At 37.2% G+C, this 13,409-nt stretch overlaps 1 protein-coding gene across 1 annotated transcript in view; it reads right to left on the reverse strand.

Annotated features, from left to right (window-relative positions):
* POLE2 (DNA polymerase epsilon 2, accessory subunit) overlaps nucleotides 1-13,409 on the reverse strand; it is a gene marked incomplete in the record, with an annotated part of 1,055,700 nt that overhangs the window by 821,483 nt on the left and 220,808 nt on the right. The window contains 1 exon segment of the mRNA XM_044074281.1: nucleotides 298-375. Coding sequence (XP_043930216.1) covers nucleotides 298-375 — 78 coding nt within the window.

Below are 13,409 nucleotides of genomic sequence, written 5' to 3' on the forward strand. Positions count from 1 at the left end.
CAGTCACTTTGATGTCATATTCAGTGAAAGGTCAATGGCCACATGATTATGTTATGAACTGTGTAGTCTATGTTTATGAACTGTGTAGGCTATGTTCTATCACTGTACAATTTTAGAACCTCTAAAAAGGGTTCTGTGGTTGAATTTGGTGATAACATATTGAAGGTTATGCATCTAATTCATACTTCTGCCCAAAAGAACAATATATTAAGAAAAGAAAAAAATTCTAGGTTAAATTCCATTACCATAATGTGAAGCACAGAATACTAAAACGAGCAAAAAAAAACTACAACTTACGGCAAAAATTTCTTCCTCTCTGAACTGTACACATAACGTGGAACATCAAATGCACCAATTATACTGAAAACGTGCTCTCTGCAAAAAAGAAAAGAAAGCTTGCTTTAAAAAAATGGCAGTCATAAATAAAATTACAAGCATATAAACTGTTAAATATTAATTAGCAAAACACATACCATAAAGAGTAAAACCTATAACAAACTATATTATTCCATTTTGTCAAGCCATCCATTTCTGTAGTGAGTTAAGCTACAGCAACACTAATAAAAATGACGAAGCGAGTAACACTTGACAGTAAATTACAATACAGCACAATAAGCTATTTAATGAAATGAAAATGTATGTGTGTGTACACACACAGAGACACACACACACACGGACCTGGACTTAAATCCCACAGCTACCATTTGTAAGACACAGGATACAGGGCAAACCACTTAACCAGTCCAATCAGCAGCTGTGCCAGGTGGGTATTAATGGATTACTAAAAATACTATAAAATATTACAGATAAATCGCAAACTACTGTCAGGCATACCATTAATGACACTTTTTTCCAAGAAAGAAGAAGCTATTCCAAACAGAAAGCCATAACACGGCATCAGTTCAGGTAAATAAGTATATATAATTTACTGGGTATGTATAATGAAGCTAAAAAACATGTTTTAGAAATACTACTTGTGCGTGGATGACACAGAGGTTTCTTTATCTTAACATGCAGTGATAACACTTTCTGCTATACCATACACTAATATTGCTAACACCGTCCTTAACTCCCCAAACTCCCTTGCATGCCACCAAAAATAAAAATATGGGAGAGGTTAAGGGGGTGCCAGCCACCCCCTTAAAGTGCAATCAAAAACAGTATAACTAGAAGCCAGACAAATATCAAATTCTATCATGAGTGCATTACCACTACACTATCAACAAAACAAGTACGAGCAGGCAGGAAAAATGAAGATGCTGAAGAGAACCTAGTGACTACACCCTCAAAGTGATGCAGTTAGCTCCTCCAGCCGCACTCCTCTCCATTACCCTCCTCCATCAGTCACAGGCATTCTTGTAACACTTTCTCAAGGACCATCAGTCTGCTATGCCTCCAGTAATGATATCCAGTATCCAATGCCTTCTATTGGAATTGTATTTTCAAGTCAGTTCAGTATCATCCCCCTTTGTCAGTTATTAACTAGATCTCTTTCCCCCACTTTCTTCTTCTTAAACTTCATCCTTTTCACTCCCCTCCCCAACAATATGATGTGCACATATCATTTTCCCTTCCCATTTCTAGTCTACCATACAGAATATATATGCCCCACAGTGCAAGGTTTTGGTCATGCACTTCCAATCCCATAACCATTTTGTAAGTCTGCACACTTTAAAACAAGCCTAATAATCTGTTCATAGGAGGTTACTAGGCTAATGGCCCTGGGGCCCTTACAAGCCTAGCCAAGAGTTTATCCCTAAAAAGAAACCTCAGTCAGCACCTGTTGCCCTGTCAATGAGGGACACAGGTGGAACCCCTGGGACAAATTTGTGGGGGTCAGCAAGGTGCTCTGTTTGATGTGTATGGGAAGTCTACTCCAGAGACAGGGCAGCCTCTGGGACACAAACCTGTCTCTCCAACAGGTTTTGTTGATCTCGCATATTAGATTCAGGCCTTTTGAGTGGGTAGTGTGTGAGGAGTTAGACTTACAGATCTGGAGCATCTCTAGCAGGACAGGGTCCAAGATTGCCTTGTGGGCGAGACACAGATCACCCCTGAGCAATCTGTTTGATATTCTGTACAATTGTTTTGTAAGACCACAAGAACTGGGCACAGTGGTTGCAATGCAAACTTACTAGTAGCCTGAATAATGACAGGAGCTTGTCAAAAATCAAGAGCCCACTCATCTATATATATATATATATATATATATATATATATATATATATATATGTGTGTGTGTGTGTGTACACAACTGCACTATGTTCTTCGTGTTTCATCACCTGTGGGAGGATTCCCAAAGTTGAGGTAAACGGTGGAAGGATAGGTAGAATCCTAGATATTAGTCAGGAGGCCCTGCAGAATTGCTGAGGGAAACCCTGCCTAAACTTAGAAGAGAGGTAGGTGGTAATGTTTGTAAAGGTATGGACAGAGGTCCAGGTGGCTGCTTCCAAGATGTCCCTGGTAGGTACTCCTCTGAGAAAGGCAGTGGAAGTGGAGGTTGCCCTAGTGGAGTGGGTACGGATCAACTTAGGGATGGGTTTCTCATGTAGTCTGTAGCAAAAATGGATACAGTGTGAAATCCATTTGGAAATGGTTTTTTTGGAGATGGGCTTCCTCTCTGCCCCCTGGGGCAAAGCTTACAAGAAGCTGGTCAGTTTTTCTGAATTGCTTAGTGCGGTCCAGATAGTATACGAGTTGTGTGTGCACGTCTAGTGAGTGTAGAATTCTTTCCCCTTTGTTTTGAAGGTTGGGAAAGAAGGTGGGAATGTATATGGCCTGGTTAAGGATCACATCAGATACCACTCTGGGCATAAAGGAGGGATTAGTCCTCAGGTAGACTCTGTCTGCATGGAAAATTATGAAGGGCCCAATACTTACCAGGGATCAACATAGCATCTTGCTTCCTTCTCATCCCTCTGTAGTACCTGTTAGGTTTAGCTGGAGCAGGAAGCAGGTCATCAGGGGCTAAAATGTATTCAAGGAAAACATCATAATAGAATAGGGGGGATGGCCAGTGGTCTGTGCTGGAGAAGGTCCAGAAACGCTCCAAGATGTTTCTTTGACTGTAGGTAGTCCTGAGAATCCCACTGAAAATGTTCCCTGAGGGAGAGAAAGGTTTTCCCAAAGGAGAGGTCCTCTGGAGGGGAGGCAGAGGGGATGGATTCCTCTGCATCTGAATCCTCAAACAGTTGAGGGCTGTTGTTCCTCTTCAAAGGCAGAATAATCAGATTCCTCAAACTCTTGGTCTGACAATTTCTGGAGAAAGAATTTTTCCTTTTTGGAGTGGGGGACTGAGTACCTTGGATAAGGGAGATGAGATCCTCCGCCATTTTAAGCATTTAAGCTTGGGGTGGGGGAGCCGTAGCAAGATGGTGGCTAGATGCAGATTTTCTAGGAGTGGCCTGGCTTCAAGGCTTGAGAAAATACTTTGGTCTCTAAGAAACGGTAGTCGGAAGAGAAGACGTCTGTTTTTGTCTAGAATCGGTAGTGTGAACAGCCTCCTCAGAAGCCGGTGCCTGCATCACGGATCTGGACCCAACAGAGGCAGAGACAGCCAAAGGCTCGGAAGACTAAGTGGATTTCTGCGGCATACCGGATTTCGAAAGGGTCTTGGCAGGGGCCTATGTAGAAAGTGAGTCGGGCATCAGGGGCTGCGAAAGCACCTTACTGAATTCCAGAGAACTGATCACTTTGTTAGCTGTAGTGTCATTGGAAGGCTTATCCTTGTGTGGCCTGTCTCTATCTTTATGTTTTTTCGGAATGTCGGTGGATTGTTGGCTGACAGATGCCCGTTTTCTGCTGAAATTCAACTTCTGGTAGTAACCGACCGGCACTTGTGCGAACTACTTCTGCTACGGGCTCCATGGCAAGAAACACAGATATAATGACATTGGTTGCCTTGCTTTATAGTACTAATGACCTGACGTCAGACTACAGGCAACAGCAGCCGGCGCACAAAAACATTGACACTGGTATTTGGGCCGGTCGAGGGGTTCCACAGCTGGGATAACCCACAGGTGATGACTGCAACAGTGAAACACGAAGAACATCAAGGTTTTCAATGAGAAAAGATTCTCCTTCTCTTTAGCCGGACACATATTTTACTGTTTAATAAAATAAATGATCTGATCCAAATGGATTATTTTCAAACAAGACAAATAAAATATCACTGAAGGCAACCAAAGCATGGAAAGACGACAGAGGAAATATTTTCAAATCCAAATGTTAAGCCTATCATCATTCTATTGTCTTCTAACCATCCACCTTCCATTCATCTTGTGGTCTGTAGATCCATAGCCAGTTAAAAAGGACTCCCCACCTGCTGGACTTCCTGTGAAGGGGAGGTAATGAGCAGATAGATATGTTATCTGTTTATTCAATGAGCAAATAGGGAACAGCCACATTAGTAATGCTATAAATTAAGTAGTATGTTTTCTTGGAACAGCTATATTAGTAATGCTATAAATTAAGTAGTATGTTTTCTTAAGTGCTAATGTACAGAAGTATTGAAGTTAGTGTCTAAAATTGGTTGAGAGAAAAAAAAAAAAAGAAGGCCATGAAAGAAGAGGATGGAAGAGTGAATGCAGATAGTATGACAAACAAGGACCAAAGGGATTACAGGAAACTGACCTGGAGAATTCACAAGTGAGAATAAAGATCAATATACCTTGGTTTAAACAGGCAGAAGCTGCGAAAGGCATAATTTGTAAAGCAGCAGTGAAAAGGAAGAGATGGAATTTAAGTAGATTAGATGGTAGAAGCCATGAAACTCCAATACAGAAGCTACGGAGACATTACAAAAAGAATCAGAACTTAAAAGATAAATATGCATCCAAGGCTACAGAGCTGAAGGAAGTAAAACAAAGACAAGTGGACTTTAAAACAGTGCATGCCAGAGAAATAGTCATATCATTGGGATGCCTGAAAAAGAGTAAGAACAGCAATACGAGGCCTACTGCTCAGGAAAAAAAAAATAACAGTTTGGATTGGATTACATGCTGTAAAAGTTAAAACAGAGAAAGAAAATTGGATGTTTGTAGAGGGTGGCAAGACACAATAGGTATGTTCTACTGATATCTGAAATGTGTTAAGGTGAAAGGTTAGATTCAGTCTTAATGCTGGCATTCAAGAAAGGTGTGGAGTCAGTAGACAAGTGTACTTGGATAAGGACTATAGTTCCTTCAGCTGACAACAAAAAAATACATTTTTTTCTAACCATGAGATAATGTAGACTGAAGAAAAAATGGATTTTTGGCTATTTTAACTGGCTGTGTAGGAGTGTACCTTCTAGGAAGATTTAAAGCTTTCACAAAAGCAGGATACTGTGTGGATTATTTGTGAATATGCTCCTAAAGGAGTGGAAGGGTCTTGGCTGTATTACAGAAGTTCAAGCAATGAAAGTGAAGTATTCAACAAATATGAAGAAATTAATATTCCACTTTATATAATTAAAAGTGCTTAGCAGACCCATACAGAATGAAGACTTGGGAACTTTTACAGCATGTATGTTTCAAAGCCAGAAAACTGCACATGCTACAGTAATGCAACTGGATGAAATGAAGAAGGAAATAACCAATGGTTTGGAAGAGACTATTAGTGAAGATGTATATCACACTGTTAGTGTTTCTTCTCTAGTGAAATAGTACTGAACAATTACTGATGTTTGAACAAATAGAGAAAAGTACTGGATAGATGCACTTGTGTGGAGTGGCATACACTCCTGGTTGAGTAACAAGATGTACAACCTACATATTTGGTCACTATGAGCAAGTGAAAACCACTAAGATCTACTTAAATGATTAACCCTTTAGAAGACATCTCAAAAAGGAAGTTTTGAAGTGTGCTACAGCATGCACAATACGGAAAAAGGTCGTGCACTTCGAAGCAAAGTGAACCAGAAAAAAATAAGACAGGCATTAAGTATTTGTTTCAAACTATGCAGAAATTGTATGTCTGCTTACATTATTAACTACTGCTTTTCTTTTAGCAAAAGGCGTTACTGATTGTTAAAACTGGAAGAAACTGTGCTAGTTAATGGGTATTGATGTAGAGTGCTGGGCAGATTTATTAACTAGCTGTTTTTCTAAAGTGATCTCCTTTCTTTCCTACATCTGGGATTCTGCCATGCTTTTGCACAAACTATCTTCTGTAATGTGGGATGCAAAGTGGCATATGTAGGGTCATTATATAAATACTGACTAGAATGATGGCATGGCTGTATAGTATTTTTTGGTGATATTCCAGTGCTGACTTGATTTCTGAGTGAACTTATTTTCTAATTGAAAGTGGAAGAGGCACTAACATCGATACTTCATTTCCCCTTGTTGCGCTAAGTTACGCATTTTATTCTCATGATTTAAAAAAATAATTTTTTTCACTTTACTGAATATTTTGTTTATGCAAAGAGGACATCCATGGCTGCTACCATTTCTTTCAGGATTTGATCATTATAAATTTAATATTTACTTTAAATAATTTGTTTCTTACGCGGGTTGGTGGTAAAAAAAAAAAAAAAAAGTCTGTTAAGGAAGTCTACATTTAAGGTTTCCTTCCCACATGGCACTAATCATCACACTTTAGCCGTATTCCTGTTTGAGGAACTTAAAAAATAAGATGTGCTTCTAAAACCATGCAAAGAGTTTATTTCATAGGCAAGTAATGTTATTTATAGGTTTACGGTTACATCAAAAGAGAAATGAGAAATGCCAAGAATTACTACATGCTTGGAAAAAAGAGGCTGGGCCCTCTTATATTAGAGACTCAATTATCATAGCAGAATATTACAGAAAGTTATATGAGGATTTATATAAATTGCAGTCAAGATAGAAGACAAAGAGTAAGATATATTAGCATTTCTGAGAGGTTTCAAATTACAAGAGGTGTGGTATCACATATTATTCAGGAAAGTTTAAAAAAAAAGTTATACAGGAGCAGATGACAGGAAGGTCCCAGGTAATGATGGATTGCAAAATGAATTTTGTTCAATAGACCAGGATGATGCATTAGTTAAAAACACATTTTAAAAAACTGCACTAGTTTAAAAATTAAGGGTGTTTCTGCTTCTTGAACAGAAAGATTTAATGCTGACCTATAGGTCTATTTCAGTCTTAAACCATGACTATACATGTTTATGGCAGCACTGGCAAAATATACATACTGAATAATAGATACTGGTGAAGACAGCACAGCAGCAGAAGAAATTATTGATTTAAATCAAGATGCAGAAAAAGTGGAATTTTATTACATAGCATGGTCATTAAGAGTTTAGTTTTCCTAATAAGTTGAGTCAAGAAGCATGCAGGAATGCCTTAGTCTTGCTTGTGGTCAAGAAGAATAATAATACAGGGGAACTCTCTTTCACCCTCTTTTATTCCTACTGCATTCAGAGCATTTAGCAATTATGATAGGAAAAAATAGGAAGGGTATAGTAAAAATAGCTTTATTTGGGGTAAGGTTTTGAATTATTTGTTTGATCCTGATAAAGGTTACTAAAGCACTGTCAAACGAGAGATACATTTGTTAAAATATCAGGGCATAAAACTAAAAAGGCAAGAACAGCAGCAGTAGGAGTAAACTATAATCCTTCATTAAGGGAGACTTATTCACACTTCACTTTTATTCATTTAAGAAAATCTTTGTCAGTATGGTTGGGCAATACCCTGGAAAAGTAAAGTCTCCAAATATAAAGTGATGAAACAGAATTTGGATTTTAAGGTATATATTTTTAAAACACACAGATTTCAGGAAGAAAAGTTTTTTCATAACTGGATAGAAATGCATTGGTTGGAGTGCAGATGATTTATTACTTAAACTGGTGCATTTTTCAATACAGTGTTTAGATTTTAACCTTTTCTTTTCTATTTACTCCAAAGTGTTTTCTGCTGTAATTCCAGGAGGTTTAAGGACAAATATTTTTCTGTATGTAAAGTTCCCACAATGTCCATTTTTTCTATGTAATTTGCTCCAACTTCCAGTTCTTTTATATATGTTACAATATTCAACAATCCTTCAGATACAGCTGGTTTACACTGATTTATATTTTCTAGCAATTGAGTTTTTGGCAGCCACCAGAATTAAACTTGACAAGGCCTTACTATTTCTAGACAATTCAGATCTTGTATCCCAGCTTAGAAAAATTGTTTCCTTAGTTACACCCATTTTTTCACCCAATATTTCTGATAGAGTACTCCGTAAGGAATTCTTGAAGTCTCTTGGTTATGTATTTTTGAAGTCTGCCAACTCATTACACACTCAAAAATATATGTTCCCAGTTGCCTCTTTCTTCCCTATCACACATCCAACATTTGCTATTTACCAGAGGAAACATTCTTTGTAGAGTCTTCTTTGGGTATAGAAATTCCCATGCAAACACTTCCAAGCAAAAATCCTAACTAATAAAGCATCACTGACTAACATTTATGAATTTTACAAAGCTGCAATTGTTTGTACTCATTCTTGTTAATTAGAATATTTCCCACACCCCTATATATTTATCTTGTGACATAATAACCATTGCCTCCCCTTTGTTAGCTTTCATAAACAGAACATCCTTCATACTGTTAAACTGATTTACAGCAGTCCATTCATCTACAGTCAAATTATTAAAAAAACTCTTTAGATGTGCCCCCAGCACCATTCATATCTCATTATTACATACAGTTAAAGACTGCAGTGTAGTGTTCAAATGGGGGTTGTATTCACCAGGTTTATATAATTATTTACTAGACAAGCTGGTGTTATGTAACAAAAATTCAACATTAAGTTTTTTCTATAAAGTCTTAATTCAATTAATGCTTCTACCAGGTTAGCTCTTCCAGTAGGAGCAAAAGTAAAACAAAGTTCCAAATCCTTATGTTGTATAGGGGAACAAACACATATGTCTGTTAAATTGTACTCAGAACCAGAATGAATATCTTTTGGCTGCCCAAACCTCTTCTGCAACTTCTTCCCATTGAAAAAGTACTGTTGCAAGGAATGTGATTCTGCCCAGTGCCGACGTTCCTGTCAACCATCTCTCTGTACAATGGATGACCCTTGTGTTTTGCCACCAGTCTGGATGACCACCGCTGCATCACACCATTGTGATCTGACTGCGAAAACACTTCCCTCATTCTTTTGTAAAATTATTCACTCCCATACCATTTTGGTTTTTCAGTTGACGCCTCACCAGTCAACTTCCATCATGTGACTTACTTGGCATAGGAAATGCAATACCATTTTCATAGGTTAAAGTCTCTTCCCATTTCTAATAATGCTCTTCCATCTTTTAATAATGATACTTGAAACCTACCCATGAACTGTACATAACAACAGAAGCATATTCAACCTTAAAAGTGAAAATTTAATGCAGCTTTTATCTTCCCATCCAAAACCCAGATTTCATCAGTTAAAACTGTTATAATACTGCCATTAAGTTTAATTATCTTAAGAAGCCAGAGACCCATATTGTTAAATAGTGTGACTGTATCCACATATCACCACAAAAAAAGGCAGTCAAAGTTAAAAAATCTTATGCAGTCACATGAATGTCACATGACTTAATAGTTTTTTCAAGGTGAAGTTGTATTAATGTTGTTCTGAGGAAGTGTATGTTACTGTTAGGCAAATGTGCTAAACCAGGTATTAAATCAGTGGTCTCAAAGTCTTGTATAAAATTACTAGTATCCGGATCCAGAGACTTGCATAATTTTTTTTCTTTTTAGTATTATAACCACTGAATCAAGTTTTCACACCTGATTAAGCAGGTTGTAGCACCGTTTCATATATTTATTATTAAATGAGGAGATGAACTTATGAATATAGTTCTTGTGACTTACAAGAAACAGAGAACAGAGTCTTCCAGAAGAGAGGGGTTTGTGCAACTGAAAAGAAAGGCTAAATGTACATTTTGAGATCACATAAGAGTAAGTGGTTTCAAATCCCTGGGAACAAGCCAGGAAGTAGTACGGACTCCACAATCATTTAAACACCTTTATTAAATTATCAGTTCAGACACAGGCAAAACATACATTAACAGAAGAGAACACAAATCTTAACATTTTTTCATTTAAATAAAATATACATCACACATTTTTCTTTGTTACTATTATCGGTTCAACATTACAAAAAATTGTGAGATTCCTGCCTTCTCTAAAACCTCACTCCCCCTCCTCCTGAACATTACTTTGCATATATTGTTCCCACAATTTCTATTTACTTCTATGTAATTTGCTCCTTATATTTTCTAAATATCTAACTTCCAGTTCTTGTATCTCTTTTATAACATTCAATACCTCAAATACAGCAGGTGTAGACTTGGATTTCCATTTTCTAGTAACTGCTTTTTTGGCAGCCAACAAAATTAAACTTAAGGTCTTACTTTATCTAGGCAATTAAAATCATGTATTCCAGCTCAAAAGCCACTTGCTTACCCAATACTTCTGATAGTATACCAACTCATTAAACTGCCAGACATTATGTTTCCAGTTAACCCTTTCTTCTCCATCACACGTCCAACATTTGCCGTCTACTGGAGGAAAAATTATATGACATCTGCTTGAGGTATAAAAATATCAATGCAAACACTTCAAAGCAAATATCCTAAACCTTCTGGACTTGGTTGTCTACTTGGGAGCCACACGTGTCTTCCCATTGTTTTCTCATAAATTTGCTTTTCCAGTCTCTCTTCCCAATCTTTTCTAACCTCCTCTGATTGATTCTTATAGTTATCATGCAATGTTTTATATGTCCTACTAATTATCCTTTTTTTTTTTTTTTTTTTAACAGCTGCATTTGTTCTAGATTCAGCTAAAAACTCTACCAGGGCAGGTCTTTTGCTTAAACTTCTAATATTCCTTTCTCTTTGCCTGTACTCTGAGATCAAACCCTGGTATGGAAGATAGTATTTAGCCTGCAATCCAAATGTCTTCTTGGACTCATCCCAGTGTAGTGCCTTTCCTGTTCGAGCTATTTGCTTCCAATATCTTGGTTCCTTTCCAGGTTTCACCAGTAAATTCCAGCCCCCTCTTACCCGTTTTATGTACCTCTGCTTGCAGTCATCCCTACTGCAAAATCTCCTTTCTCCGCTCTCGTATTGGCTTAGTTCTTAGAATACTTTCTGCTATTTTATGAATACCTTCTGCTACTTTATGAATAGTCTGCATGATTGTTATTATTCTCCTTAAGGATCTGCATCCAAAATCCTTAGCTTTGTTTCTTGAACTTCTCCCTTACATCACCCATCATCACCCCCCTTTCCACTTTGAATTACGACCTTCTGCTTTGGTTATGTATACAAGCCTTAACTGTATAGCTCTAAAATATCCCTTCAAATAAGGTAAATCTAAATCAACTTGCTCTATTGGAAGGATCAACTTTTCCACCATAATTCTTGCCCTCTTTCCCTCCCAGACAAAATTCCTTTGATTCTGTATTAATTATTGTCCACAACTTCTCCTCGGGATGCTAAAAGTATACCTGACCCATATATAAGACTAAAGAGCCTAAAAATATTTTCACTGCTTGTATCTTACTATCTATAACCATATACCCGAGAGTTTGTGATGTCTCAATTTTTGTATCATCTTTCATTCAGTCTTATCCTACATATCCTTAGCTGCCATAACAGAAGCATTTTTAATCCATACTCCTAAATACTTCATCCTATCATGTCTCCATAAGTATGGGTATTGCTGAACCAATTTATGTGTGGTACATTATTTATGGCTATAGTCTTTGTTTTATCCTCATTAATTTTATATCCCAAAAAGATATGAATCTGCCTCAAAATGCTCCACAACACAGATATGTCCCTATCTGGATTTATCAGGTACAAAATAATATCAAAGACAAATAAAGAGAACTTTTCTTGATTGGACTCCACAATTTTTCAAAAAGGAGTACAAGGTGTTGAATACTACAGCAAGAACCATGCGTTTAAGACAACTGTTGGAAGGGATTCCATGAAATTTTTTATTACCTTTGTAAGCTAAGGGTGAGACACTGAAGACAAATGGTTTAATAAGAAAAAAAGCTGAAAATGAAAGCATAAGTGGTACAGAAAATCAAGAAGCAAAGAGTGCAGTGCTCATGTGGAAACTGAAGATGATGACTCATAATGGAAGTGGAAACGTATGTTACCCAGATATCCTACACAGTCAAAACAGTTTAGGATACCTGCAAGAAAATGTCTCAAGTATTTTCATCCTCACACAAGCTAAAGGAAAGTTCCAAAATGTGGATGCATTCTGCTGGAGATGTGAAAAAGTGGGACTTGGGAACAGCTTCTGGTCAAATAGCAAGGTGATTAAGGAAGATTTGAAAGAGATCTGGAGTTTTAATTGTTTTGAGATGAGAAGTAGAAATATCCAAAATGCTTACACTTTTATGATTTGAGAAGGGATTCAATTTTACTAAAATAGGCAAGCCTTTTTGTGCTTTTGGAAGTAAAGAAAACTATTATGCAAAGATGGAAGCATGGTGTTATAGTTGCACTTAGATGTGATGATATTAACGAACAAGTTAAGAAAAGCTGCTCGGCAAAAAAAATATATGTGAATGAATGGCTACACTCAACAAATGTAAATAAATAAAGAATTACTGTAATTATAACTGTAGTATTTATAAATTATTAACCTAGTTGACTGGACTGAGAGCAAAATAATTTGAGGGTATTTGAACACAATGTATTATCCATAAAAACTTTTTTTGAAGTCTGCTATGGTTAGTTAGTAGTATGACAGAAGTTCTTATCATATTTGTTACATTTTCTGTTTATTTGGTGACCAAACGGATATTTATACTCAAGACAATGCTAATTGTTGACATCCGCGGTGGTGCAGCAGTAGCGTTGCTGCCTCACATCAAGAGGTTCTCCCGTTCGATTCTCGGCTAGAGTGCGGAGAGTGCCTTCTTTGTGGAGTCTGCATGTCCTCCCCGCGGTTGGGTGGGCGTTCGAAAGACATGCGTAAATGGGCATGCCTTCACTGAAGGTTGAACATCGAGCTGGCATCTCGGTGTTCGTCAAAATCTTCTGCCAATCATTAGCGGACCGGAGTTCCGCTGTGGCGACCCCTAACCGGGAAAAGCCGAAAGACAACAACAACAATGCTAATTGCTATTAATTAGAAAAGGGTGAAAAAAACTGCACAAAAAATAAAGACTATCTTTCAGTATTTATGGTAGTACCCGTTAACTACTTATGGTAAACTTATATCTTTAAAATGCAAAAATGCTGATTTATCAAATGCAATAACCCATTCAGTGCTCATAATACCTGATATAGTAGACTGTGAATATGTTACACTACAGTTTTATAAAAAAAAAAAAAAAAAAGGAGATGAAGTCATGAAATAATATCACCACATCTCCAACTGTAGGTATAACCCTTTGTTTTAATCTTTGCATAACAGAATAGACTTTTATTCACC

Source organism: Protopterus annectens, chromosome 6.part0 (genome assembly GCF_019279795.1).
Source record: "Protopterus annectens isolate FY-2018-M chromosome 6.part0, PAN1.0, whole genome shotgun sequence".
NCBI lineage: Eukaryota > Metazoa > Chordata > Ceratodontiformes > Protopteridae > Protopterus > Protopterus annectens.